Source organism: Onychostruthus taczanowskii, unplaced genomic scaffold, assembly GCF_017590055.1.
Source record: "Onychostruthus taczanowskii isolate IOZ18803 unplaced genomic scaffold, ASM1759005v1 scaffold36, whole genome shotgun sequence".
Taxonomy (NCBI): Eukaryota; Metazoa; Chordata; class Aves; order Passeriformes; family Passeridae; genus Onychostruthus; species Onychostruthus taczanowskii.
Window position 1 is genome coordinate 5,215,041 of NW_024501015.1, and position 26,189 is coordinate 5,241,229.

Consider the following 26,189-nt stretch of genomic DNA (forward strand, 5'->3'; position numbering starts at 1 on the left):
GGTCCGCAGCGCCGCCGAGAACCCCGGGGGGGCTGGTTCGGCGCGCACCGCGGGCAAGAAGGCGCAGCTGCGCGCCGCGCCGCGGGCCAAGAAGCTGGAGAAGCTGGGCGTCTACTCCGCCTGCAAGGTACCGGCCGGGCGGCCGCGGAGCCCCCCCCGCCCACGGAGGGTGGGGATTGACGGGAGGGGAGGGAGGAAGGGAGGGAGGCGGTGGGGAAGGGCCGTGCCCTGCCGGGCGCGGGGGCGGCCCGGCCGCCGCCCGGCGCTGCCCGAGGAAGTGGTGGCTGCGGAGGTGCCGGTGGATCCTGCTCCCCCCGGAGCTTTCCGGCCGGTGGCCGCAAAAATTAAACCCGCGCGCACCGAATTCGGGACCGCGCGGGTAGCGCCGCCTCCCTCCCGCCCGGGGAGCTGCCCGTCCCGGTGCCGCCGCTCGCCGCTCCGTCAGTCCCTCCGCGGGAGGCGGCGGCGGCGGGCGGGGCGGCTCCCGGTGAGGGCGGTGAGCCTGGGATAGCGGCGCTGCTGCAGCGCTCCCCGCGTAAACATCCCGGGCGGGAGCGGGGCACTCCTCTGCTCCGCCCGGAGGTCGCGGCCCCGGCCCCGGGCGGGCGCTGCTCCAGCCCGGCCCTGGCCGCGATCTCACAGCGCGGAGCTGTTGACACCGCTGAAGCCGCTGCTCCGAGCCGGAGCTGTCACTGTCGCCAGCAGCTCTGGCAGAGGGGCGAAGGGGCGCGGCCTCCGCGCTTGGGAAAGTTGTGTTCCCGGCGGTCACGTATCGCCGGGCCGGTGTCCGGTGTGTGGTGCCCGAGCGGACGGCGGGGTCCCCTGTCCACCTGTACCCTGCTCCAGCGGGGCTCTCTGCTCCGTGTCTGCCCTGCGATCGCATTCAGGAGTGCTACTCCTGGTTTCCCATCACAAGCGCTTTCTGTCCACCTGCGTTTTCTTCTTGGTGGGAGAGGCAGGACTCGCCTGTTTATTGCAGAGGGAGGGAGCTCGGTCGGGGCTGTCACTCCCGCCTTTAGAGCTCTGACCGCGGGCATTGTCGCCTGTGCTCAGAGCACGGGCCGCTGGCTGCGCTGCTGCTGTCAAGGCAATTTCTGGATGCACAGCGGGGCTGACATATTTAGATTGGCAGTGCTGATGTCAGATCCTCTAGTAATGCTTTCAGCTTTGAGAGTAGCCGTTTGTGAAAAAAAGTGCGTCTTATTTTCTCTGTTCTCCTACTTCGGCAGATGTTAAGTGAAAGGCCAAGCTAACAAACGAGACGAAGCATCGTTGCACCATGGCTCTGTAGTCCTGGCTGGTGATGCAAGAAGATTTAGCTGTATGCTGAGGGCATGGCGCAATGCTGCCATGGGAGGGCAAATTACAGAAGCCACACATTGCAATATCTTTGCTGTTTCCACATGTGCAGGCACCTACACTTCAGTTTTGGTGCATGCATGGGACAGCTTGAGATTACACCAGTGCCAATAAGGTTAAAGAGCAGCTGCTGTAGTTGAACTTTGCAGCACTAAGTGTGGCCAGTGATATGGTTTGAAGCTTTTCCTGTGATAATTCCCCTTTACACCTCCATAATGGTACCAATATTGCCCCATTTTAGTGTTACCAAGACTTACTAATAAATGAAGCTGGTTGTGAAGTGGGTAAATTTTTTGCGGGCTGTTAAGAAGTGTGTGTGTATTTGAATTGCCTTTTTTTTTTTTTTTTTTTTTTTTTTTTGCCTCTAATGCACCTCCAGACAATGTTTTTGCGGGTGACAGCCTTCTCCTGTAGTGCTCTGCCCCGCAGAGGTTGCTGTGCTATATAGAAGCCTTGTCTCCTCTGAAACCCTTTGCTTCTTTGGGGTCTCACCAGCCTCTCTCTTGCAGGTGCTTTGTGGTAAGGTGGGTGAATACCATTTAGGAGGAGAGGAGGGCACACTGCCTGCTGTCAGCCCCTCTTTCCCTCTTGCAGGACTCTGGTGATGGGGTACAGACAGGAACAGCTCCTGTCAGTGCTCTGCTGGGTGTCCTTGCTGGCCATCGTCTGTCACAAGTCTTGGATTTGTGTCTCATTGGTACTGCAGTGATGAATGGAGCAGGACCATGGTCAGGGGGTCTTCCTCCTGCCAGGATGCAGGCACAGTTCCAGCACTAAATGCTGCACTGTGCTCAGATTAAAATTACTGTTCAACTTCTCTACAGTGGCAGGCAGCTTGCTTTCAGATCTTGTAACAGAAACAAGTAAGCAGACTGGAAGCTCCTTGCAAGCTTCTCCTGTGGAATAAGGTAGGAAGGATGGTGCAGGGTGGAAGAATGTTTTATTTTTTTCCTTGAGCGCCTGGCAGGTGCTCCAGAAGGACACTTCTTGGCTTGTAACATTAGTGATTTGCTGGAAACTGTAGCCTGGAGAAGCTGGTTTGCCAACTGTAGCAGTGCAGTATGTAACTTTAAACTTTTTCCTACTTCGGGTTGCAACTTCTCTTTCATTGGTTTTTGCATTTGTGAGTGCAAAAGAGTGAGAGGAGGCAAACGCTCACACCATCTCCGAAGGGGACATCTGTTCTCATTCAAGTAGTGACTATACGTGGATCTTATGTAAATCTACATGGAGCTGTACAAGTTGGAGTGCTAAAATATGTAACAGCATCCTTAACGCCAATCACCTTCTCCCACATGAGTTTCATTGCAAAATTCAGCATGCAGCATTTATTAGGAGCTCAGCCTTAGAGATGTTTGGACTAACAGCCAGGGAGCACCTGTCTGTTAGGGATCAGGTCAGAACACAAGAAAGTGGAGAGGTCAGTCATTGGTGACAGCAGAAATGCTGAGCAGAGAAGAGTAAAAGCCACTGCTCTGGGGCAAGGTGCTTGGTCCCCAAGAAGGACCTCCTGGTCCTTCTTTACAAACCATCCCTTTTCATCATGGGAAACATGGACAACGACTGCTGGTAAATACATATTTGGTGTATCCTGAGCAGAATGAGCCTGAAGTTTAAGGAGCTGAGGCTAGACAAATGTGGAGTTAGGGTTTTTTTCCTGATAAAAGAACTGAACAGGAGAGTTGTAGTTCTTGAGCTGCTCCACTTGACTTGTTCCTCTGTGAGAAAAGTCTGTGTGGAAGGCATAGAACAGTCTCTTAGTAAAAAACCTTCTTGAAAGCCCAAGTCTGAAAGAGGAGGGTGGCATTCTGAACAAGATATATAAGAGGAGTTGGTACAGTCTTCATGACTCTTGGAGGTACACAGTAGTGCTGTGTGCTGTGAGGGATTTTGTATTTTGCACTTGCTGTGCCTGTGTGTGTATGAATGGCTGCATACATCGTTTTGGTTTTGTCCACTGTGAAGCTGAGCATTAGGCATGTGAGCTTGCAACATTCTATATAAAAGCAGCACTGTGTGACTTACACACATAAATATATTTAATGAAGATGTAGGAGGAAGCCTCCTCTGCATTTTTTTTCCCTATTGGTTTACAATATGTGAAAGTACAACTCTCTCATCCGTCTCACTGGGAGCTTTTTTTGTAAATAAGGTGAAATATGTACTATTTTAGTACACTAAGTTTTCTGTAAACTTGTTTATTTTTCATTATACATATCTTACAGTAATGCCTGGGTGTTTACAGATATAATTAGAACCCAGTAGCCTAAAGCACGTGCACAAAGAATAATACCTCGTTGAAGAAAAGCTTTTTGCTTTAGATAAGCAAAGTAGACAGAGTGACAAGGGTTGTAATGAGATGGCTTGGCCAAGGCCCTGCAGCAGGTGAGCAACAGGCAGATGTGAAAGTAGAATCCCAGCCCCAGGCACCAGACCACCTGCTGATCCTTTCTTGAAGCACTTCTTCCCACTTCTCATTCTAGAGTGACCTCTAGTTTTCCCACACATAATAATAATTTAAAAAAAAATTCATAAGGTAAACTTGTGCCACCTTTTCAATAAGAAAATATTTTCCTGATTTTTATAAGGCAGATTAAGATGCGGCCAATTTGGCCATGTTACTGCTGGGCTCTGTACAGTGGGAGTACAGCTCCTTGAAGCTCAACTTGAAATGTATTGTTTTCTGCAGAAATGTATAGGAGACAAAGAAGTCATCTAAAGCTTTCTCATCACTTTCATTGTGGAGTGAATCTGTTTTATAATGACTTACAGGCCAAATTAAAGCATCTTCCTTTAAATAGGAAATCTACCATTAACTTTACAAGGTAGGAACTGGATGCTTATTATTAATAAAAGCTTTATATGGTAGCCTACTTCTCTTCTGTAAGTGAAATTGGAAAGTACAGGGAATTAAATAATTGGATCAATCAATAAATGCCCTTTAAGCTGCCCATTAAACTGCTTATTTTGTATTGTTAAAGTTAAATGGGTCAGCTACTTTCCTGATACATATGAGTGGCTCTTTGAGTAGTGTCCAGCTGTCTGGTTCTTGGGTACCGGACATATGAGTAGGGAAAATATATGATTTAAATTCATCAGTGTATTTATTATAATTTATGTCTTTGATAAAGTTATCATTTTGAGCTTGCTGCCAGCATGAAAAAGCTTATAGGGTATTTTACGCAGCTTTTGTGTTGGGAGGAAGATGTTTTCTAGAGTAATTATACTTGCTGGAAATAGAGATCTGTAATGTTCTGTGTTTAATCTGTTGAGCCTGTTTTGCATCTCAATTACCAAATAGGGTAACCTGTATGATTTTTATCTGGACAAAAGAATCCTGCACAACAACTATTTGAAACTCAGATTTAGAACTGTTGGGGTCTTCTACCTTATAATTAAGTTAGCTTGCAGTTTGCATATTCACTGTCTAAAAGGGGGAGGGATATTTTAGTCAATAGGTAACATTCTTAATTTATTTTTATTTGCAGAGCTGAAATTCACCTAAAAGGGGTTGAGATATGTGCAATATTGTAACTTTCAGGTGCTTCCTTTTTAAATACAATGCTGACAGTTTGTGTTAAAATATGCTGTATTTTTTCACGGTCCATATTTGACCTGTCAGTGAATACCTATTCAGAATTCTAAAGGAAACGATCACTTTAGTTTTCTTAGAGTTATAGTTTTCACTGCCCAGAGCTACTGGACAGTTTGATTTATCCCATTGTAACACTCCACCAAACGTGGAAGGAGTTAAAATGAAAATTGAAATTGTGTCGTGCAGTGCAAAATGTACATAATTTCTGCAATGGATTTTTTTTTTTTTGCTTGTTTTGTGGTTGGCTTTTTTTTTGTTTGTTTTGCAGGAAGGGGGGAAGGCAACAGCATGTAGTTGCTGTGTTTTATTTTGTTGCACTCCTCCAATTTTATTAAAACTACCAATGAAGGCGTGGTGTTCATGATCCTTGGGCCTGCAAAGATGATGGTCATTATTTTTCAGGCCTCATTAGGGCAGAAGTCCCCATCGCTCTACAGTGGATTTATCAAAGCTCTGCAGATGTCCCAGAAAACAAGGCTTCCAGGACTGGATGTGCTAGTTCAAATACTTTTCCTTCCTTCCCTCAAAACTGTTTTGATCTTACATTAAGTTTTTGCAGAGGTGAAGTCATACTTTATTTTCTAATGAAAAGCAGATGAGTGACATTAAAAAAAGAAGGAAGAAAGGAAAAAGCTGAAGATAGTCAAAGAAAGGATTGAATGAGCAAAATGCTGTGGAACGTTTAAAACAACTCAGCAATTTAAGCCACTGAGGAATGCACATTGCATATTCACTGCAAAATACTTGCACTGTCAACATCTACAGTGAAAGCTAAGTTTTAAAGAGGACCTTTTTAGGTTCTGTTTTGCCTTGGTTAACAGAACATTTATACTGATTCTGGTGTTTTAGTGAGATTAACCAAAAAAACCCACCCTAGTGGCTGGTTGGTTAAGGTCTCTAGAATAATTCAAACAATCCCAATTAACAGCTGTTGCAAAAAGATCTGGTGAGGAATTACCAACAAGAGCAGAAAAAAAATTGTCATTGAGCATACTGGTTTTGTTCTTCTGTGGGTGGGTTGATATTTATTTTTTGTCAGTTTAACTGAGCTGTTATCATGATTCGTACATCTGTTTGCATCTTTGCTGTTAATTATGGTGCGACACTAAAGTTTGCATAGTTGCTCACTGTTTATAGCTTTTTGGCTTGATAGTAAACATTGTTTGGTGAGCTTCTGTGACATACTGCTTCCACTCAGAGAAAAAAAAATCTTAAAAACTTGTGCCTATTTTTAGGAGGGAGTTCTGGGTATGCTTCATTGGGGCATGATTTAAGGCAATAAATAATGGGCATGGTGATATGTCAGTAATTTACAGTGTTGAACATTTGTCCAGACAGCTGCATGGGAAGGGGCAAATCTTACTTCCCTAAAATAATATTCAATCCTTTTTTGTTTGACAACTCCTTCACAATTGTCTCGCATTTTTTTTTTTGTCAATAATCTCATTTTCAGGCTTTTTCTTTTTTTTGTTGACAGTTTCTGTAGCTTCAAATGCAAAAAATGTCATGGTAACATTGCCTTTCTCACAAAACAAATGTGTATAGTTTATTTGGCATTGGTTTTGCATTGGGAAGCTAACTGAAAATAAGGGGTTTTGTGTCATCTCCCAGATGTCCAGAGTCCTTGCATGGAGGCAGCCTGTGCCTCGAAGGTATCCCTCAATCTCTGATCCCTCAAGTCTATTTAGCTTGGAGGGTCTGTAGGGCTGTATGAAAAACACAGCTGGCTCAATGCCTGTGAAACTGTAAGAGACGGCTTCTGCCATAAAATTACACTTCAGTTCTCTGCCAATCACATTACTCACAGAAAACACGATAGGAAAAGAACATAAACTTCACCATAAATCTTTTCAGATTGTGTTTTATGAGACTTAGAAAAAATTTGTTTTCATCTTCCCCTCATTTCATCCTGAAGCCTCTCTGATTTCACTTTATAAATGCATGGGTTGGCAGGCGGTCTGCACCCACTCAGTGAGTTTGGAGAGCCAGGAGGTTCAGGCTGTGCAGGTTGTCCCTTTTTCAAGTGAAATATGCAGAGATGGTTTTGCTGGGCACTTGCAGGAAGATTTCTGAGTCATCCAGGTGCCTACAGAAAATGCTGCTCGCAGCCCTTGAGCCAGGCAGAGGCCGCGGCACCCAGGGCCAGGAGCCCAGCTGGATAAATGTTTAAGCCTCAGAGATGGTAAAAACATCATCTGGTGCTCAGCAAACTGCAGGCAGCAGTTTTCTTGGTTCTCAGGTTACTGAATATTGAAATGAGTTTAAAAGAACAATTTACCAGCCATTTACAAAGCTGTCAGTGTTAGGAGCTGTCAAGCTGTGATCCTTTCTGCTTCTCCTGGGTTCTTCTTCCTTAGGTAGGATGGGATTTGGAAACTTAAAAGGAAAATGAAATAGGTTCCTGAAATAGATCACAGTAAATGCATGCAGAATCAGTTTTGAAAAATGATACATTAGTGCTGCATATATTACCATCACAATTTTTCCTACTAAGATTGTTTCAGCCATAAGTATTATGCAGCAATTGGCATACTTTCCTCTCTGAGGTCTCGGCAATGCAATTCCATGAGTATCTTTTTACAGCCCGGTGCACAGATATCTCTGAAGAGTAGAAAAGCAGGCTTTCTTTCCAATTAGATCTTCAAATAGGAGTACGAATGGTGTTAGAATAACCAAGATCTTTTTTACATGCAGAAGAAAATCCCCTCCTGTGAAGCTGCTCTTTGGATAATTGGAATTGGTACTTTGATCTTCTGAATGATTTGAGACACGATTACCAAAGTCACAACCTCTCCCTTCATGGTCTTCCCTTTTAGCTGCATTCTCTTGGTGGTTGTTTCACACTCAGTGAGCGTAAGTAAACTTCCTAGGGAAAGCAGCAGGTTGCAGTGGAAGTGTCACTGTCTTTGGCATCTGTTGCTTTTGTGGCCAAGCGTTCCTTGCCTTAAACAGCCTTCTCCAATAGTGCATTTATTGCTTGGTTATTTCAGTGTTAGTTAACCCTGCCTGGGTCATCATGGGCTTGGTTTCAGCTCTGTGATTCCTTTGTGCCAGTGTTGCAGTGACAAATGTGTTGCCTTGTGGATAACCTGTTTATGTTTAAATAAATCTGTCTCGGCGGCAGGATCTGTAAGTGTTGATTTACTAGTAAATATTTGAATACTTTTTTCAGTAGAGTGAGAACTGTCTGTAAAGGAGCTAGGCAGGGTTGGTTCTGTGTTCAGCTTACCAAACTGTGCTAATCTCTCTGTTTGGGATACTATTCTGTTTCTGACAATTTCCAAAAGATAAGGGTTAGTAATGTGGTAGAGAAAAATGCAAACAAAACAACAGCAAAACTCCCCTCCTCTCACCCCCCACCATAAAAAAAAGCAACCTGTAATTATTTTTTATTGCTTTTGAAATAACGCAGTTCCAGCAAGTCCCCGTGTTCTGTGGCATTGATCGATATCCCTTTGCTTTGATTTCAGGCTGAGGAATCCTGTAAATGCAACGGCTGGAAGAACCCAAACCCGCCTCCCACGCCGCCGCGGGCCGAGCTGCAGCAGGCGGCGGTCAGCCTGGCTGAGCCCTGCCGCAGCTGCAGCCACGCGCTGGGTGAGCCTCTTCCTCTTCCTCTTCCTCTTCCTCTTCCTCTTCCTCTTCCTCTTCCTCTTCCTCTTCCTCTTCCTCTTCCTCTTCCTCTTCCTCTTCCTCTTCCTCTTCCTCCTCCTCCTCCTCTTCCTCCTCCTCCTCCTCTTCCTCCTCCTCCTCCTCCTCCTCCTCCTCCTCTTCCTCCTCCTCTTCCTCTTCCTCCTCCTCCGCTCCAGGCACCCTCGCCCCAACATTTCACGTCAAGGCCTAGAAGTAGGAGTTACTATTAGGTGTAAATGTCAATAGCTGGGTTTTAAATATGTTTAATATTTAAAATATATGTTTAATGTGGAAATAATCCTAAAATTAGTTTTAGAGAAATCCAGCTAAGGTGCAACTTCTGACAACACTGATATTCAAAGTTGTTAAAGTGCAAAAGCACCATTAAGCTATAATGTAACAATTTTAAGACTTTATGTATGACTTTTATATATGTTATGTATGACTTAACCTTACATAGCTTTAAACCTTACATAGCTTTATCTGCCAGCTGCCTTCATTACAAGGTGAATGACTCTCTCCATAAAATATTCTTGAACATCGCTGAAGCAGGTATTCTGACCTGCAAAAAGAACTGTGTCTTTTTACAGAAAATAAAACGAGGGTTGTACATCTTAGCATGGTCTGAGTTATTGTGCAGACAGCTTGCGTGTCTTGGAAGGAACTGCTCAAAATCCACTATTGTGGTTTTTGGTTTTGTTTTTCAGACTTAGAATAAACAACAATTAGTTACCCACATAGCCTGAAAAACAATGCTGAATCACTGTATTTTTATTTTAAGAATTTATACTTATCCAGAATAAAAGCTGATGGCTGTTTCTGTATATATCAGAATCACAGAACAGTTTGAGATGGAAGGGACCTTTTAAAGATCATCTAGTACAGCCCCCCTACAATCAGCAAGGATACTTTCTGTTAGATCGCATTGCTCTGAGCCACAACCAACTCTAACCTGGATGTTTCCAGGAATGGAGCATCCATCACCTCTCTGGGAAACTTTTTCCAGTATTCCACTACCCTCATAGTAAAAAACCCTCTTTCTGGTATGTAATCTAAACCAATCTAAAGCCACCATCCCTTGTGCTGTCACCAAATGTCCTTGAAAAAGTCCCCCTTTGGCATTCTTGGGGGTTACCTTTGGGTCCTGGAAGGCTGCTTTGAGATCTCTCTGGAGCCTTCTCTAGTCTGAAAAACCCCACGCTCTCAGCCTGACTTCATAGGAGAGGTGCTCCAGCCTCAGATCACCTTCATTGCCCTCCTCTCCACTTGCTCCATCATAGATCCACATCCTTCTTAGTAGATACTGAATAAAAATTCAGCCAAAATAAAATTCAGAACTAATTTAAAAGAAGCACTTACTATTTAATTTTTGTTGCTGCCCAAAACTTAGGACAATGAAATTTAAAAAAAAAAGAAAAAGAAAAGGGAAACTTAAAACTTTCACAATAGATAATTTATTATTGTACTTTTGAAGAGGATATTGTACTTTGAATGTATTGTACTTTCTTTTTTTTTTAATGGGGTTTATTTCTATTTCTGCCCTCCTCTTTTTATGGTCTCATTACATGTCATTTATTTCTAGGCTTTTCAGCAGGATTTTTTTCCTGGTATTCCAAATCTCTGGGTTTTCTTGCAGGAGAAGATTAACAAATGCATAGTATCAGTCACTTTAGCCAAGTTAGTTTCAACTTTTCATCACACAGCTTCTCTGTGCTGCTTCTGTTTGTGCAATTAGCGTGGCTTGTGTTACCCATCCCTTTCAATCCTGGCCTTTGAAGAAAGGGCTTTTTATTTCTTTCTTTTTTTTTTTTAACTTGCAAGATGTGCCTGTCACTTCTCTGTTCTTCAGCAGAATTTGCAGATTCTTTGTATTTTGTAGAAAAACTCAACTCTTCTAAAAGCTGGGCCTGGTTTTAGTCTATTACAAAATATTAAATCATTCTTTAGCTAGGGAACCAGCAAAAGTATTTTATGGAGAAACTGTATTTTTATTTACTGTTTTTTTTTTAGAAAGGACTTTTTCCGACTGCAGCTTATGAGGAAGATGTTTCATTTAAAATAACTCAAATGAGTTGCTGTGTGCTTCCTCATACTACTGGAAAAATATGTCTTTCAGCTGTGTTTTCCAAGATAATTTTCCTATTCATCTCTTCTAAATTAGTGTGTTTCTGCTGAACACCTTTAAAACCAGATTTACCACAAGATGTGTGGGTTTTACATTAGCTGTGCTGCTTTTTCCTCTTGGAAAGTCATTGAAGTAGCAATATAGGAATGTGCTGCTTAAAGCTGTACATGATATAAAAATGTAGGATTTTTTTTTTTTTTTTTTTTTTTTTACTTTTCTGAATTTATTTATTTCACCCGAGGTAATCCTACATACTATCTTGCTTGAGGTGTCTCTTTTTGGGAGTGTTGTTTTATCTTCAAGCCAGTGCAGCTTTTGGTGCATAAATCTATCTTATTGTATTATTGTCTACTTATCTACAACATATATATTCATCCTTTTGGTGCTCAGCCCCACCGTTTGGCTCAATGTGGTTGTTTTAATGAATATTTATTTTATTTGGGTGATATATTTTCTAACAGTGTGGCTGGATTAGATGCTGGGACAATTCGCTGTCCACCAGCCACAAGACCAGGTGTTGCATGGTCAAAAGAGACTCTTTTCTATTTGATTGTTTCTCCTGTGTTGCAGGGTGCATTTTTAAATTGGTAAACACTGTCAGTCTTGAATCACTTTTAAAACTAGTTAATTGTGCTAATACACTGTATATACATTCAGTCTCTTTTTTTTCAGTCTCATCACTGTCTTTGGTTCCTGCTGTGCAACTTCACGTAGCATATTTGGGTATTTCTTGGTTTTAGTGTTTTGAGTTAGGCTGGACACATTCCTAGTTAATCTGTTTTTTCACTGTTCCTAATTTGTGCACTCCGGTGCTTGGTTGCTGATGTTGCAGTTGTTCCTGTCACTGAGCCTCCTTCTTTCTGCTTGCTTTTTTGTGCATGTCCTAGCAATCTACTCATGTGATATTTAAATTTTTTTTCAGGCATAACAGCAACTGAGGAAGGCTGTACAACTCGGGCAGTGCATTGATTGGGACTGTGTAACTCTAGTGAAGAGTGATGCAGTATTTGATGTCAGTGTACCAAAGCTTTAATTTTAATAAAACACTTATGAACAGCCATAGAGTTTGGGAATGGGCTGTGAATATCTGAATAAAAATAGTTTGTTGGCCTGGTGTATAAACATTGGCATCCCTTTGGCAAATACATGCTGGTAATATACTTTTGGATTCACAGTATAGGTAATAATTCTCTAGTTTAATAAAATGTTTAAACACCACTAAGTAGTCAAGGCTCAGTATTGTTACAGAAACAGCATAGAAATGGCTTCTTCTTATGCTGATGTTTTATTCATTTGTTGAAGGCAAGGTTTCTTTGGTATGTTATCAGTTTCTAATGCAAAGCTCATCTAGGAGGATATTTATTATTTGCAAATAATCAAGACAGACTGCTGGGAATATTAACCCTTCATACCTGTCTTAAGGACGGAAGTTAAATGATGTTATTCTGCACAGAATATTTATCCTCAAAGGAGGCTCATGGTGGCTATGTGCCTAAGATACTATATTATAAATTTTCATTTAAGTGGAAATAGTTGCTGTCATGCTTTTAAAGTTCTGCATTACAGTGTACTTTTTAGTTGAAGCCAAATAAACGTATTGAATTTAAACGTTTTGATGTCATACTAAACTTCTCAAAACAACCATCTTTGCTGCGTGGCCAATAAATGTGATCGTTTTCAAGTCAAGTATTATTTTTCCTCACTAGCTCCCCAGCTAAGGAGTCAGATTTCCATTGAAAAAATATGTTAACCTTAAGAAGTAAATATAGATAAAATTTATTAAAATATAAAAAGTTAATATGCCCGAACTTAAAAGTATTTTTCTCCTTTTTTGAAAGGATATTTTCTTGTACTTTTAGAGGAAAGGATATGCATACCATCTACATTGGCCTGGAGCCAGCTAAGATCATTGCTTTTTGTAATGCAAATATCTTCTTTCTGGGAGTTGATTTTGTTTTACGCTGCCTTCCTTCTTCCCCGGGCCAGTTGTTCAAACCAGCTTGAAATGATGTCCCATTTTACAGGGAGAAACCTCAAGCTTTTGAAAATTACAGATGTGGAACTGTATTTACCTTTGGAGATGATAAAAGGAGTTTGTCACTTGGAAATGAACAAATGAGCATGTACAGTCTGCAAAATCTCTGTTAATATAGTGTGCACAAAGCACAGTTTGATCTTACATGATGTGAAAGCAAGGGACTTAGCCAATAATGCCCAGTTTAAAGTAAAAAGGCATTTTTTGGAACTGGGTTTTTTTCACTCTTCCCAAAATAAGGCGCTGCTTACATCTGGACTACATAATTTATGGAAATTCTGGATTTATTTTCTTAAATCAAGAAACGTTGTCTCAAATACGTAGCTCTAGGACAAAAATGTGTGTAGTTAGTTACATAGTGCAACATATTAATACAAGCAGGACTTGTGTAGTCAGCCTTAAGTGTTAACAGATGATGTTATTCCAAGGAGCTGCCATTCCTCTGCTGTGGAAGTTGTCACCCCTGGTCAACCCTTACAAACTGCCCTGATGTGACAGAGGTTTCAGTTACCTCTGATAAGATGTGTTCTGTTTAAGTAGGTTATTACAGGATCAGTGCCTTTACAGTTAAGGCTCAGTTGGAGATCTCCTGGGGTATACTTGTGCTATGGGTCCTCTCAGTAGCCTTTTACAAGTTTGGGTTTTTATTTTGTTTAGCTGCTCATGTTTCTCACCTGGAGAATGTGACTGAAGAAGAAATGAACAGGCTCCTGGGAATTGTATTGGATGTGGAATATCTGTTCACCTGTGTCCACAAAGAAGAAGATGCAGACACCAAGCAAGTTTATTTCTACCTGTTCAAAGTAAGCTGAACTTGTGGAGTATCTTCTCAGATTTTTCATTTTCTCACACGTAAGCCAATTTCTTTGCCATTTGGTCATGCATTGACTTTATCTGCAGAGACAGTTTTTCTCTAGGATGATGCTCTACTGAGTAACTGTGGACTGGACGTTCTGGTACTTGCAATGTGCTGATTCTTACTCCAAAAAGCCATCCAGATGATTGAGGAACTGACCCCGAGTCCCACGTATAAACTGCAGCCTCCTTCCCTGATATACCAGGGAGAGTCAGTTGACATGAATGGTAACTCGGCTGCCTGCATTTCCTCAGAGGAGCTTCTGGTACACATTTCAGGGAAGGTGATTTCACAGTCAAGTTTAGTAATTATAAATTCAGATGATTAAACAAGCAGATATATAGCCAGGAGAATTCCAACACTGCTTACAGTGTGTTGTGCCCTTGTGACTTCCACTGACTCTCTGTGTGACAATACACATAATTTTTTAAAAATTTTGTGTGTTTTTAACAGCTTTTGAGGAAGTGCATTTTACAGATGGGAAAACCTGTAGTAGAAGGATCTTTGGAAAGTCCCCCATTCGAGAAACCTAGCATTGAACAGGTAGAGTCAAAATGTGGCTTTCATTGGTGTGTGGTGTTTTTTTTTTTTGGTTTTTTTTTTTTTTTGTTGTTGTTGTTTATTTACGTATTTTTACATTTTATTTTGGTAGGGGTTTGGAGGCTTTGTTTGTTTTGGGATTTTTTTGTGGTTTGTTTTTCTTTTTGTAAATGTGAGCACTGGTTTTGAAAGCATGGCATTTATTTAGGCACTTTGCAGATGTTTCTATGTTCTGCTCAGGACGAAATAGGGGGCTATAGGAGATTGCTCTTGGTTCTCCTTTTAGTGTTTGTACAATAGTTACATTATTTGTATTCTATTTCTCATCACTGGTCTTAGACTTTAATGAAACTGACCTTTTTGTGGGTTTAGAGAATTAACTTGAAATGCTACTTTTATGTGGGCAGTTCTAATCTTTCTTTGTTTCAAGTGATGAAAAATGCTGTTGAAGTTTTGAAATCCAATATTAAAATGAAGCTTGCCTTCTGTATATCAAGAAAAATGTTACAGTCCAATTCAGTGAGATCATAGCCTTCTCTTTCAAAGGGTACACAAGAAAAAAACAAAGCTGAAACCAAAGAATAATTGAGGCTTTTGTGACTCTCAGTAGATAAAGAACATATGACAAATCCAGTTTTTGGTTAAGCAAGCTCCTAAGAATGCACTCCTGGCAGACAGTGGACCCATGAACTCCAGTGAGACTAGGCAGAGGCTCACATACCTCGCTGAAACAGGAGCTCCATGTTTTCCCATCCGTGGATGAATGGATGTTCTATTGTTAAGCAGGACAATTTAAATGTAAAGGCTGTAGTAATTATTTCTTTGCAACTCTCATGTCTTGTCATGTACGAAGATCAAACCACTTTATTGCTGAATTTCTGAGAAGTCTAAGTTTTCCTTTAGTGTGACTATAAACAAAAAATGTGTATGTAATCCACCTAGGCTCCTAATCCATAAAACACACTATTTAAAAATGTTTTGTACAATGCAATTTTTTGTCAAATTCTTCGTGATGTTCAAGTTGCTTAAGCAAATAAAGCATAGAGATTAAAGGGTAATTCTTCTTACATCTTATTTTGAAATAATTTTCCCTTTAAAAAAAGACCAGTATTTTCAATTCTATTTCTAGCAGCTCAGCCATTCAATCAAGCAAAATTATTTGCTAAGCACTGGTGTTATAATGGGTTTATAAAATATATATGTTGCAGCACTTTTAGTCACCCATTTTAATCATGTTCAGTAGATTTTTCTTCAAACTGAACAGTGTCCAAAGTGCAATGAGGAGACATGATTGTGAACTATTAAGACTTCTTGAAGAAATAATATGGTTTGTAGACTTAAACTTAAGTAGAAGTCCATAAGCCCTAATCTATTATGGAAAAGTAGCTGGTGAGGTTTGAGGGTGATAGTTGATTTTGTATAGATTAAAGTCCACCAGAGCTTTCTCTATTCGCTGACTTTGAGAAGGAAGGAAAAGAATTTCTTCTTCTTTCCCTTTCTATCAGCTGCTGAGGGCAGGTTAAAAATGCCTGGATGTACCTCCTGCTGTGTACACAGTACCAGCCTGTGGCATCTGCATGAGTAACTGAGCAAGGAGTTCATGGTCTCCAATATTTCTTTCCCATGCAATGCAAGTTCATCATAAACATAAAGTGAGGAATGTTTTGAGGATGCACCCATAAAAATTATGGCTAAATTATTAAACTTTTTTACTTTTTTTTTTTTTTAAACTTTTTAAGGGTGTGAATAATTTTGTGCAGTACAAATTTAGCCACTTACCCTCGAAGGAAAGGCAAACAATAGTGGAACTGGCTAAAATGTTTCTGAACCGCATTAACTACTGGCACCTGGAGACACCTTCTCAGCGAAGACTAAGATCACCCAATGATGATATTGCAGGGTATAAAGTGAATTATACCAGGTAATGCTGCTTCTGCTTGTTGGGAGCCTTCCTTTTACAAATAGGGCATGTACAAACTTCAGGAGTACACCAGTATCTTTATGCCATAGATGGACCTTGTGAATTCTTGCAGCCGTGGATTTTACATGAAGACCTAGGGGTTTTAGTGAGACTATATCAGTTTCACATGAATCCTTGGGTCTTGAGAGATGTGCTTTATCAGCCAAGAACAAGGAGTAGAGGCTGGAACACTTGTATCTAACAATGCTTTTGCAAGGTCTATGTTTGTGAAATGCTCTTGGTCTTAATATTTGAGCCTTGTATAAGTTCACTATTTATTATTCAGCTTAAAAAAGAAAAAGAGATAAGATTTAGCGTTGTAAAGCATCACTGTTTGAAACCAAATCGCAGAGGAGCTGAAAAATCAAACTGATTTTGCAAGTGCTTGAATGCTAAATGGGGAACAGATATTACTAGGTTCCTTAAAATTATAGTTCTTGTTATGACTTTGTATGCACTGTTAGAATTCAAAGGAATAACTGAGTCACTGGAGGATGAAGAGCTAGGATGAAAAGACATGTCTCTATTTATTTTCTCTTTCTCACTGCACAGGAGTAGTGCAGTGCCTTTTTCAGTGAGCGCAGTGAGAGCAGTTCAGGGTCCTGCAGGTCAGGCAGCAGGTAGTTAACCTCTGTCAGCACGCTGTTCTCAGGAATGCCCCGGACATCTCTGCTGGCCCAGGGTGAGCACCACCTTCTGGCTGCTTTCCTGGTGGCCTTTCCTCTCACACACCTCCTCTTCAGGGAGGAGAGCAGCAGCAAACCTGGTGTGAGTTGAGACTCTGGTTGGTGACAGAGCAGACTGTGCTGTGTCTGACCCAGATGTCCTGTCACCATAAAGGACACTTACAATCCATGGTGCTCCTAAGACCATGTTTGGTGGGTGTTGGACCTCCATTTGGTGATACATGGTGTCAGCCAGGGGTGGTAGGAATTAAATCTTATTAGGAATCGATAGCTAATTGGTTCTGGTTGGTGGCTTTTTGTTGTTAATTATTTTGTCACTTGTGTTTTCTCAAACTATCCTGCCCACAGTCCCTAATGTCCCCCCATGACCCAAAGTGCTCTTCCCACCAAATCTCACTTGTCATTGTGAGCTTCTCTCCTCTGTGTTGTCTGAGGCATTGCTCAGGGCGCCGCTGGGCACCATGGGCATGCCTGAATTTTTGCAGTCACGAATTTCATTTGAGAACTTGAGGATTTGAATGAAACTGTATCAGAGTTTCACATGCATTCTTGTGTTTTGAGAGCTGTGCTTTATCAGCCAAGAACAGGGAGTAGAAGTCTGTGAACAGCTCTATCTCACAAGTCTTTTGCAACCCATGTTTGCAAAGATTAAGGCGCAAGAGGTTGGGAGAACATTTCGAGACAGTCTGTACTTTGGGTCTGGATGAGGAAATGTGTGCAGGATCCAGCACAGTGTGTTTGCATCCAATTCCTAATATTTTCTTTTCATTGCTGGATCTTTCATAGTAGTTGTGGTCTGATTCTGCTAAAGCTCCAGATTCCAATGACTGTTCACTTACACACAGATATCAAAATCTTGTTTATAGAATTAAGAGATATTGTGATGTACATAGTCAGCGTACTTCTGAGTTATCTCTTTGGTACCATAATCTCTTTTCCTAGAAAAGAAACGTGACATGCTGTAATTTTCCTTAGTGCAAAGTTTATTATGGATGGAGATACTGGTAATGAAAGAGCAGCAAGGCAGGGTATGATGGGAAGAAGCCAACTGGTGGAAGACCAGGGCAGGAATCCAGTTGGATTGGGATGGAGCTAGTTAAAAGTGTCACCCATTTGGCCTCTGTGTGGGGAAAGGTAAAAGTTTAGAGGGTAAAACAGGCTGTGCTTGAGGGTCTTTGGAGTCAGTGGCAGATGTGTGAGGCTGAATGCATGAACTGTGGAGAGAATCCCTGAAATACCCATGAATTGTTTGTAATCTGTGATTATTGTCTGGAGCAAGAGCACTTTGTGTAAACTAGACTGCAGAGAAAAATTATATATGGAAACTTAAAAGTACTTGGTTGTCATTTCTGTGAAAAACTGGGCAATATAAATGCTGCTTAACTCTGTCCAGCCCTGTAGTGGAACTGATTTATACAGTCATATAGCTCTCAGCTGCATTGTAAATGATGTGGGCAGTGGTTTTATTGCATTAAGTCATATGTTAGATGGTGATAATGATCTGGCTTTTTTCCTCTTTACAGGTGGCTTTGTTACTGCAATGTCCCTCAGTTTTGTGACAGTCTACCTCGGTATGAAACCACCCAGGTTTTTGGTAGGACATTGCTTCGCTCTGTTTTTACTGTAATGAGACGACAACTGCTGGAGCAGGCCAGGCAGGAAAAAGACAAGCTTCCTCAAGAAAAACGAACACTAATCCTCACTCATTTTCCAAAGTAAGGGGTCACAGTGTGCCTGCATTCAAAGTTAACCAGCAACTTCATTGTGGAAAGAGAGAAGTTACCTGCAGCTTAAAATAATTTATCTTTTTGTTCAGTAGCAACTAGATACTGCAGCTTTCTTTACTGCCATAACTTAGATTAGTGTATTTTATGTACACAACTGCTTGCTTTGTCTTGTCCTATGGTTTACTTTAGGAAAAGGATTATTCATATTGCTGGGGGATTGTACTGTTTGCTTGTCAGAAGATACTGTAGGTCAATTACTTTCTTTTTCTGTAGTCCTTGGAAACAGTGGACCTCCAAAAACATGCTCACATCTGCTTTGGTGATGGAGCATTAAAAAGGGGCAGTGTTGTACAGAATTTATAAGAATTTCAGTTTAATTTAACATTGTAATAGTGAACAAAGTAGTCACCCCACCCCTAGAAGACCTGGGGTTATTAGAGAGGAGTGAGTATAAAACTACATCATTGAATCCTAAGCTCATAATTTCGTACTGAGTATCTCTTCCAGTACTGGAATGTTGATCACAATCTCTTACAATAAAACAGCAATAATAATCTATGAGGATATTGAAACATGTTCAACTTTGACAGTCATTAATTTAAAACATTTTAGTGGTTGTAAAGAGGGGTAATGATGATGACAGGGTCATTCATTGTAATGAATTCCTGTTAAAATAATGTATCACTTAAAAATATCCTTATTTTACAAGGGTAGGTTCTCCAAGTCATACTTTAAGAGACTGTCCCTCCTAACAACAAATGAACTGAACCTGTAGAAGTCCTGGTGGCACTGATGCTATGTATGCAAGCTACTGTGTTGGGTCAGAAGATGGGTTAGAGCTCAGGGGAGTGAAAAACAACATGAACTTTCCTGAGCTGAGTAGAGCCAGGGATTGTTCCTCCTCCTATAATTAATAATTTAGTTTACCACTTTGAAAAATGTACGCTGTCTTTGGGGTAGACTGGTAGAGGCCCTGAAACAGATATAGAAAAGGACTTGACACCCCATTCATGCAAGGAGCAGATTTGTGGAGGAAGCAGGTGTACGTGCTCTGTTTCCACTGTCTTTTAAAGCCTTTTGCAGTAATTTGAAAAACATTATTATTCACTGCAATTCCTTTTGGTATTCTGCTGGGGAAAAAAAAGACAAGTACTGTTTGCAGATGATCTGTGGGAAGCATGAATAATGTTTTAAATCTTTCATGGGCTGTACTTACCCGAAGCATTTGTCTTTCCTCTGGCATTGTTCTGAGTGAGCCCTGCAGAGGACCTGTGTCTCAGAGCATGGATCCTGGCATTGGCACAGGGCCCCCTCTGCCCTGGGCTCTCCTTTTGGGCAAAGGGAGCACCCAGGGCTTGTGTCTGTGCATACCTAGGAAGGAGCTGCTAAAGGGGCAGAACGCAGAGCCTCTGTACTGCCTGGAAATGGAGCTTTGGCTAAAGTTGAATTAGTCGTTCTGCTCTGTCACAGACGGTCAGGTCACTGTTGCAAACTTTTTAGCCATTATCAGCTGTATAGACGGCAGCAAACTCTGCACATTGCTGAGGTATAGCTGTCCTATATATACAGCATCAGAGTCTGACTTGATCCTGAAAATCCCTATCCTGTTCAAGGGAATTTTACCCAACCGTCCTGTTGGTTTCAGCTGAACAGTTTCTATACATGTGGATGACTCCAGAGAGTAGAAATGTGCCATGTCAACTTCTGGTCTGAAAACCCCTTTTGTGCAATGTAGGATAAACAGCTGTCTTGCTGCTGGGAGGGAATTGGTGTTTTAGCCCTGAGAGGGTGAGGGTGCTTGAGAATCTGATCTGTGGAATTCAGTAATGCTGAGAGAAGTTTAACATCGTGCCATTTCTGGAGCTGTACCAAAGTAAGGTTAAAAATCCTGTTATGCAGCCGCAAACATGCAATTAAAAGTTACAGTAGGACACTTAAAGGAATGAAAATATCTTCCTAAGACCATTGTTAGTAACACTGGGATTTTATCAAAGGCAGAAAGCAAATCCATGTACAAATACTGATTTATCAAAACAGACATATTTTGCCACCGTTTTATAACATCAGCTCATAGCTTTCTCATTAGCGGAGTTTTGTTCTGTAAAAATAGTTTGTAACTCTTTTTCTGCACTTGCAAATTAGATAACTATTGCTTGTAATCAGAGGTAAGGTTTAGTAAGTGAAAGCACTCTACTAAATTATGATACTTTGTATCTACTCTGGCTTGTGATTTTTGCATATTTGATTTTTGGTTTTTTTTCCATAGCATTGGCCAACAGCATTTTCTTACTGACTTAGTAAATCTTTTTAGTTTAAAAACATTGCAAGTGCTTATTTTGAAAAAGAACCTGTTTGGAATGATCCCATTAGTTGATATTTTTCCTGGTTTTGTGCCTAGGTTTCTGTCTATGCTGGAAGAAGAAGTGTACAGCCAGAATTCTCCCATTTGGGATCAAGATTTCATGGTGTCCAGTTCCAGAACTGGCCAACTGGGAATCCAAACAGGTAATTTGCATTTAGTAGTGGGTAACACAAATGAAAACTGCATGATTTAAAACTAATGTGGGGCTTTTATATATATATGTTAGAGAGAGATGTTAGTCTGTGACCTTTTAAAAGAATAGTTTCACTCTCTTAATTGGTGAAACAACTTCTCCCTTTATTGAGTTTGATTGGTGCAACCAGTCTTAGAGCACTGTAAATTGGACAGATGAAGCTGAATGATGAGATTTTGCTTTTCAATAGAGACCTACAAAAAACCTTTTCATGAAGCTAAATGCCAGCAGGCTTGGCAGGTATGTGAAGGAAGTTTGTTTTCTTAGCTTCTGCTCGGAACTGTGAGCTAATGAAGCCTGATGTTTGCAATCCCTGTTATCCAGCAGTCCCTCCTTAGGTAGAATTTAGTTTAGAAATATACACTGAGATAAAGCTTTAATGTCTCTACTTGTGAGCTGGTGGCATTGCTCTGTTGCACAGTGTTCACTGTTACTTTTAGGGTGGTGGGTGTCTATCTTTGTGACAGTCTTTCCATCAGCACCAGAATGGGTTTCACGACCTGTTCTTTTTGTGGTTTGTTTTTATGTCATTGCAGTTATCAGTCCACCTCCTGTTGCAAGATCTGTTGCATACAGTGCAAGTCCTTCATCTCTGGAGCAATCCAACACTGGGAATATGAGTCCAGCTTGTAAAGTTTCTTCTGCCCTTGACCCAAACTTAGGTAATGAAGAGGGAGCCTTGCCTTTTGACTTCTGTTGATATTATCAGTAGTTGCAGTATATGGTAACCTTTGCCTTCACTCTACATTAGCAAACTTGAGGTGTTTTTGCTGAAAGATTTGCACACACTTACCTTTTTCTCCACTATGGTAATGTTTAACTAACAGAAAGCACAACTGTATTTGCAAAAAAACCCAATTGGTTTGTTTAAATTAAATTCAACTGGGGACAGGTCTGGTGGTGTCAGAGTTTTTTGAAAAATGCTTTTCTTGAAGTACATCTACTATAAGCCATGAGGAGAGGTTTCATTTAAAAAATGGCAGAGTAGAAGGACCCATCACATTTGGTTTTTTTAGTCTTGCAAGGTACTGAAAATGCATACATTTGAGCAGTGAAGAAAAACACAGACATACCAACTAGGTCAAATTTAAAACCTGAATGAGGTTAGGTCAAAGAAAAAAAAACCTTATAATGAAAAGAGTTGGTGGATGTATAAATTCTCCTAATAAATCCTTTTTCAAACACCTCAGGATTAATGAGCCTGTCAAGAGAGGTTGCTAGGTCAGAGAGATGATCCCAAGCTTATGTAAAGTGAGTCCTCAATGAAGAAGAAAAGCCAAAACCAAAGTGAATTTTTAGTCTCAGTGTTCATTACAGAGAAACTTAGGGCAGCTCCTAAACTGCAGTTTTCCTTAAGGTCATTTCTCAACTTGTCCCTCAGAAGAAGGAAGGAGTAGGATGATGAGTGGGATAATCCTGAGCTAGCAGCTGGATCTCTGTTACTGTACCTCTGCTAGTCCTCGCTGGACTGTTCTATGAATTTAACTAATTTCTTTTGCTATATAATGCATGTGGCTCTGCAGTCAGTAGGGCAGTTAATAATTAACTTAGTATATTTTGATTTGGAACTTTTATATGGATTTTTAAATATGTATTGCACATCAGACTGTATGTGCTACTTGGTTTGCAGAAGAGGTGAAAGAATTATATGATGGATACTTAGTTCCAGTGAATCCTAAAAGGGGGATTTCATGTTATCAAGAAATAGGCACTGCAGTTTGTGTATTGAGCACTGACCTTCCAGGACAGCTGCACAGAAGTTCCATTCAGAGGATTTTGAAGCAAAAAGAAAAAGCAAATGGTTTAACTGTGAATTCACAGAGGTGTAGTGGAAGGAGAGGTATATTTTTCCTGCTTCATGCTAATACCCCAGTGCGAAGCGGAAATTGAGAAGTGATAATATTTTTCAGATTTCATTTATTTCTCTTTGTCTGTAGGGATAAAAAACATGAAAAAACAAACAAAAAAAATCCAACTCAAACTTGTCACATAAACTACAGGATATGACAGAAGTGCTAGACTTCACAGTGCTAGTCTATGACATTTTTCGTTATTTCTAATTTGTCTGAGTTTTGTTTTATAGGGGAAAAGAGAAAAAATAATGAACCCTATTCTGTGGAGGATTCAAAAAGACCAAGGGTTGTAGGAGATATCCCTATTGAGTTAATCAACGAAGTAATGTCAACAATTACAGATCCTGCAGCAATGCTTGGGCCAGAGGTGAGATATAGACTTGGTGTTGCAAATGGTCTGTTTGTGAATGGTCTGTTTTTAGTAAATGTTCCACATGGATAGAATGTGATAAGCTAAGAGTCCTGTCAAGAAAAATGGACTTTGAAAGGGTATGATTATGTGAACAAAAAATACTGGTGAAATACATCATTGACATGAAAAATAGTTCTACAGGTTTTCTTTTAATGCATTGTGTACAGTTAGCAAAGAGACTTGTAAACTATTGATAGCAAAAACATAGATCTCACGTTACCCTGCAAGGTGCTTTTGTTACAGAACGGTTCCAGAATATGCTTTTTTATTGCTAATCATAGGTGCAGCTCATAAGATAAGGTTAAATAGGGTTCAAGAATTGCAGCAGAATGAAAGATCCAAGTTAAAACCTCTCTCTGGTGCAGAAACTGATCTAAACAGTTATTTACTCTGTCTTCCCCAGTTGCTCTTTATTTCGTCTGGAAGAGAAAAACAAACAGAATTGCGGAATTGTGCCATGTACAGAATTGCACTTTTTTTTTCCCTTGGCTGGCTTTTCCTCCTTCTGTTCTCTCTGCCAGGCTATGTTTTGCCAGCAGCTCATTTGCCAAGATTTAGTTAGAAACTGCTGAAGATTTGGAACCACCTACATTTCTTATTCAAACTATGTACTGTGACTGATGGCTCTGCATATTACAAATGCTGTGCCAGCCTGGCTGTTGGGGCTGGCAGTGACTAGAAACCCAGCAGCCAAACTTTGCTCAAAAAAGTAAACAGTATGTGCATACAGAGATGTTTTGGCATTGTAAATTGATCTTGAAATAATAAGCTAAATAAATTGTCTGTATTAATTTAATCTGAATTTAGATATATAGATGCAATTGCTAGATATGTAACAGCAAATTCTGTAGGAATTAGAATATTCTTTTTAGGCTATTACAGTAGTGGCAGAGATAGTGGAAAGCACTAATAAAATGAAAAAAAAATATGACTTTTCCTGCACTGCCATTAAAATGTGTGATTTGCAGTATGTGTAGGCGAATCCACAAGTCATGCCCAAGCTGGCTAAGAGTAAAGCAGATATGAAGACTTAGTGGCATAGGCTTCAACTGGATGTGTGCTATCCCTCAAGGGGTTTTGGAACTTTTTGAGTCATAACCATCATTATTGTTTCTAATCTGTATCAATATAAATTGAGATTGGCCTTTACAGACTGTAGTGTAGATTTACATCTGGCTTATTTGATGGTGTCCCTTCTGCAAAGCTACATTACAAAGGCAGTCATTGGCAGTTCTGTTGGAAAAAGAGTGGGTTTTAGTGGTTTGTTCATTGAGGCTGTTCTGTCAGAGGATGTGAAATCTCAAAACTGTGATTTTGTTCCTCGTTTGTGTGGTACAGACCAACTTCCTCTCGGCACACTCGGCCCGTGACGAGGCAGCGAGGCTGGAGGAGCGCAGGGGCGTGATTGAGTTCCATGTGGTCGGCAACTCCCTGAACCAGAAGCCCAACAAGAAGATCATGATGTGGCTGGTTGGTTTGCAGAATGTGTTCTCCCATCAGCTGCCTCGAATGCCGAAGGAATACATCACCCGCTTGGTCTTTGATCCGTGGGTATCCTTGGAGAGGGGGCTGGCGAGTGAGGCAGAGGGAGTCTGGTGCTCTTTGCAGCAGAGGAGGGGTGGAGAGCAGCTCTGCCTGTGCTACGCTTTTGCCATCTTTTCAAGCTCTCATAACTCCTGGTCAATCTAATTGGGTTGTACCCAAGTGCCATCCTGGTGGCTGTATTAATAATAACTGGCTTCTTGTTGTAGGACCATGGTGGGCTGACATGGGCTGGATGCCAGATTCCCACAAAACCTGCTCCATTGTTCCTCTCCTCAGCTGGACAGGGGAGAGAGTACAAAGTTCTTGGTTATCACTCACTGATAACTATCACAGGCAAAATAGACTCAACTTGGGAAAATTTCTCTAATTTTTTACAAATCAGATCAGAATAGGTCAATGAGAAAATAAAATCTACATCTTAAAATACCTTTGCCCCATGTTTCCCTTCTTCCCAAGCTTAGCTGCCTTCATGATTCTCTGCCTTCTCCCCCAAGCAGTGCTGTGGGATAGGAAATGAAGGCCGTGGTCAGTTGCCATGTGGTGTCTGCTGCTTCTTCCTCCACAGGGAAGGATTTCACACTCTCTCCCTGCTCTAGTATGGGGTCCCTCCCACAACAGACAGTTCTCCATGAACTTCTCCAACACTGGTCCTTCCCACAGGCTGCAGTTCTTCATGAACTGCTCCAGTAGTTTAACCTTCCATGGTGAACACCCTGGGGAAGCTCATGTCCCTCTGCAGCCTGTGAAGGAGCCCCATGCTGGAGCAGGTGAATGCCTGAAGGAAGGCTGTGGCCCTGTGGGAAGCCCACCCTGGAGCAGCCTCCTGGCAGATTCTGTGAAGAGAGTTGCCCACACCACCTGCTAGAGCAGCTTTGCTGGCAGCACTTGTGTCCCTATGGAAAGGGACCCATGCTACTGCAGTTCCTGAAGGACTGTAGCCCATGGGAGGGACCCCACACTGGAGCAGGGGAAGAACTCTTCTGCCTGAGGAGGAAACGGTGACATAGACAACATGAACTGACCCTAGCCCCATTCCCCATCCCCCTGCACTGCTTGGGAGAGAAGGTAGAGAATCAGGAAGGAGGAGGGGAAAGGTAGTTTTAGGGTTTGTTTTACTTTCTGTCATCCTGCTCTGATTCTGATTGTTAATATATTCAGCTAATTTCCCCAAGTGAAGTCTGTTTGCCATGTGGTGGTAATTGTTGGGTTATTTCTCCCTGCTCTTACCTCAACTCATGAGTCTTTCATTACATTTTGTCTCCCCCGTCCAGCTGAGGAAAGGAGTGATAGAGCAGCTTTGGTGGGCAC

At 41.3% G+C, this 26,189-nt stretch overlaps 1 protein-coding gene across 1 annotated transcript in view; it reads left to right on the forward strand.

The window, feature by feature from the left end:
* Window positions 1–26,189, forward strand: part of KAT2B (lysine acetyltransferase 2B) — a 41,253-nt gene that overhangs the window by 1,216 nt on the left and 13,848 nt on the right. Inside the window, exons 2-11 of the mRNA XM_041411447.1 lie at window positions 2–127; window positions 8,425–8,551; window positions 13,405–13,550; window positions 14,057–14,146; window positions 15,883–16,064; window positions 18,313–18,504; window positions 20,915–21,021; window positions 21,608–21,733; window positions 23,155–23,291; window positions 24,675–24,883. Of these exons, the coding sequence (XP_041267381.1) occupies window positions 2–127; window positions 8,425–8,551; window positions 13,405–13,550; window positions 14,057–14,146; window positions 15,883–16,064; window positions 18,313–18,504; window positions 20,915–21,021; window positions 21,608–21,733; window positions 23,155–23,291; window positions 24,675–24,883 (1,442 nt within the window). The remainder of the gene's footprint in view (window position 1; window positions 128–8,424; window positions 8,552–13,404; window positions 13,551–14,056; window positions 14,147–15,882; window positions 16,065–18,312; window positions 18,505–20,914; window positions 21,022–21,607; window positions 21,734–23,154; window positions 23,292–24,674; window positions 24,884–26,189) is intronic.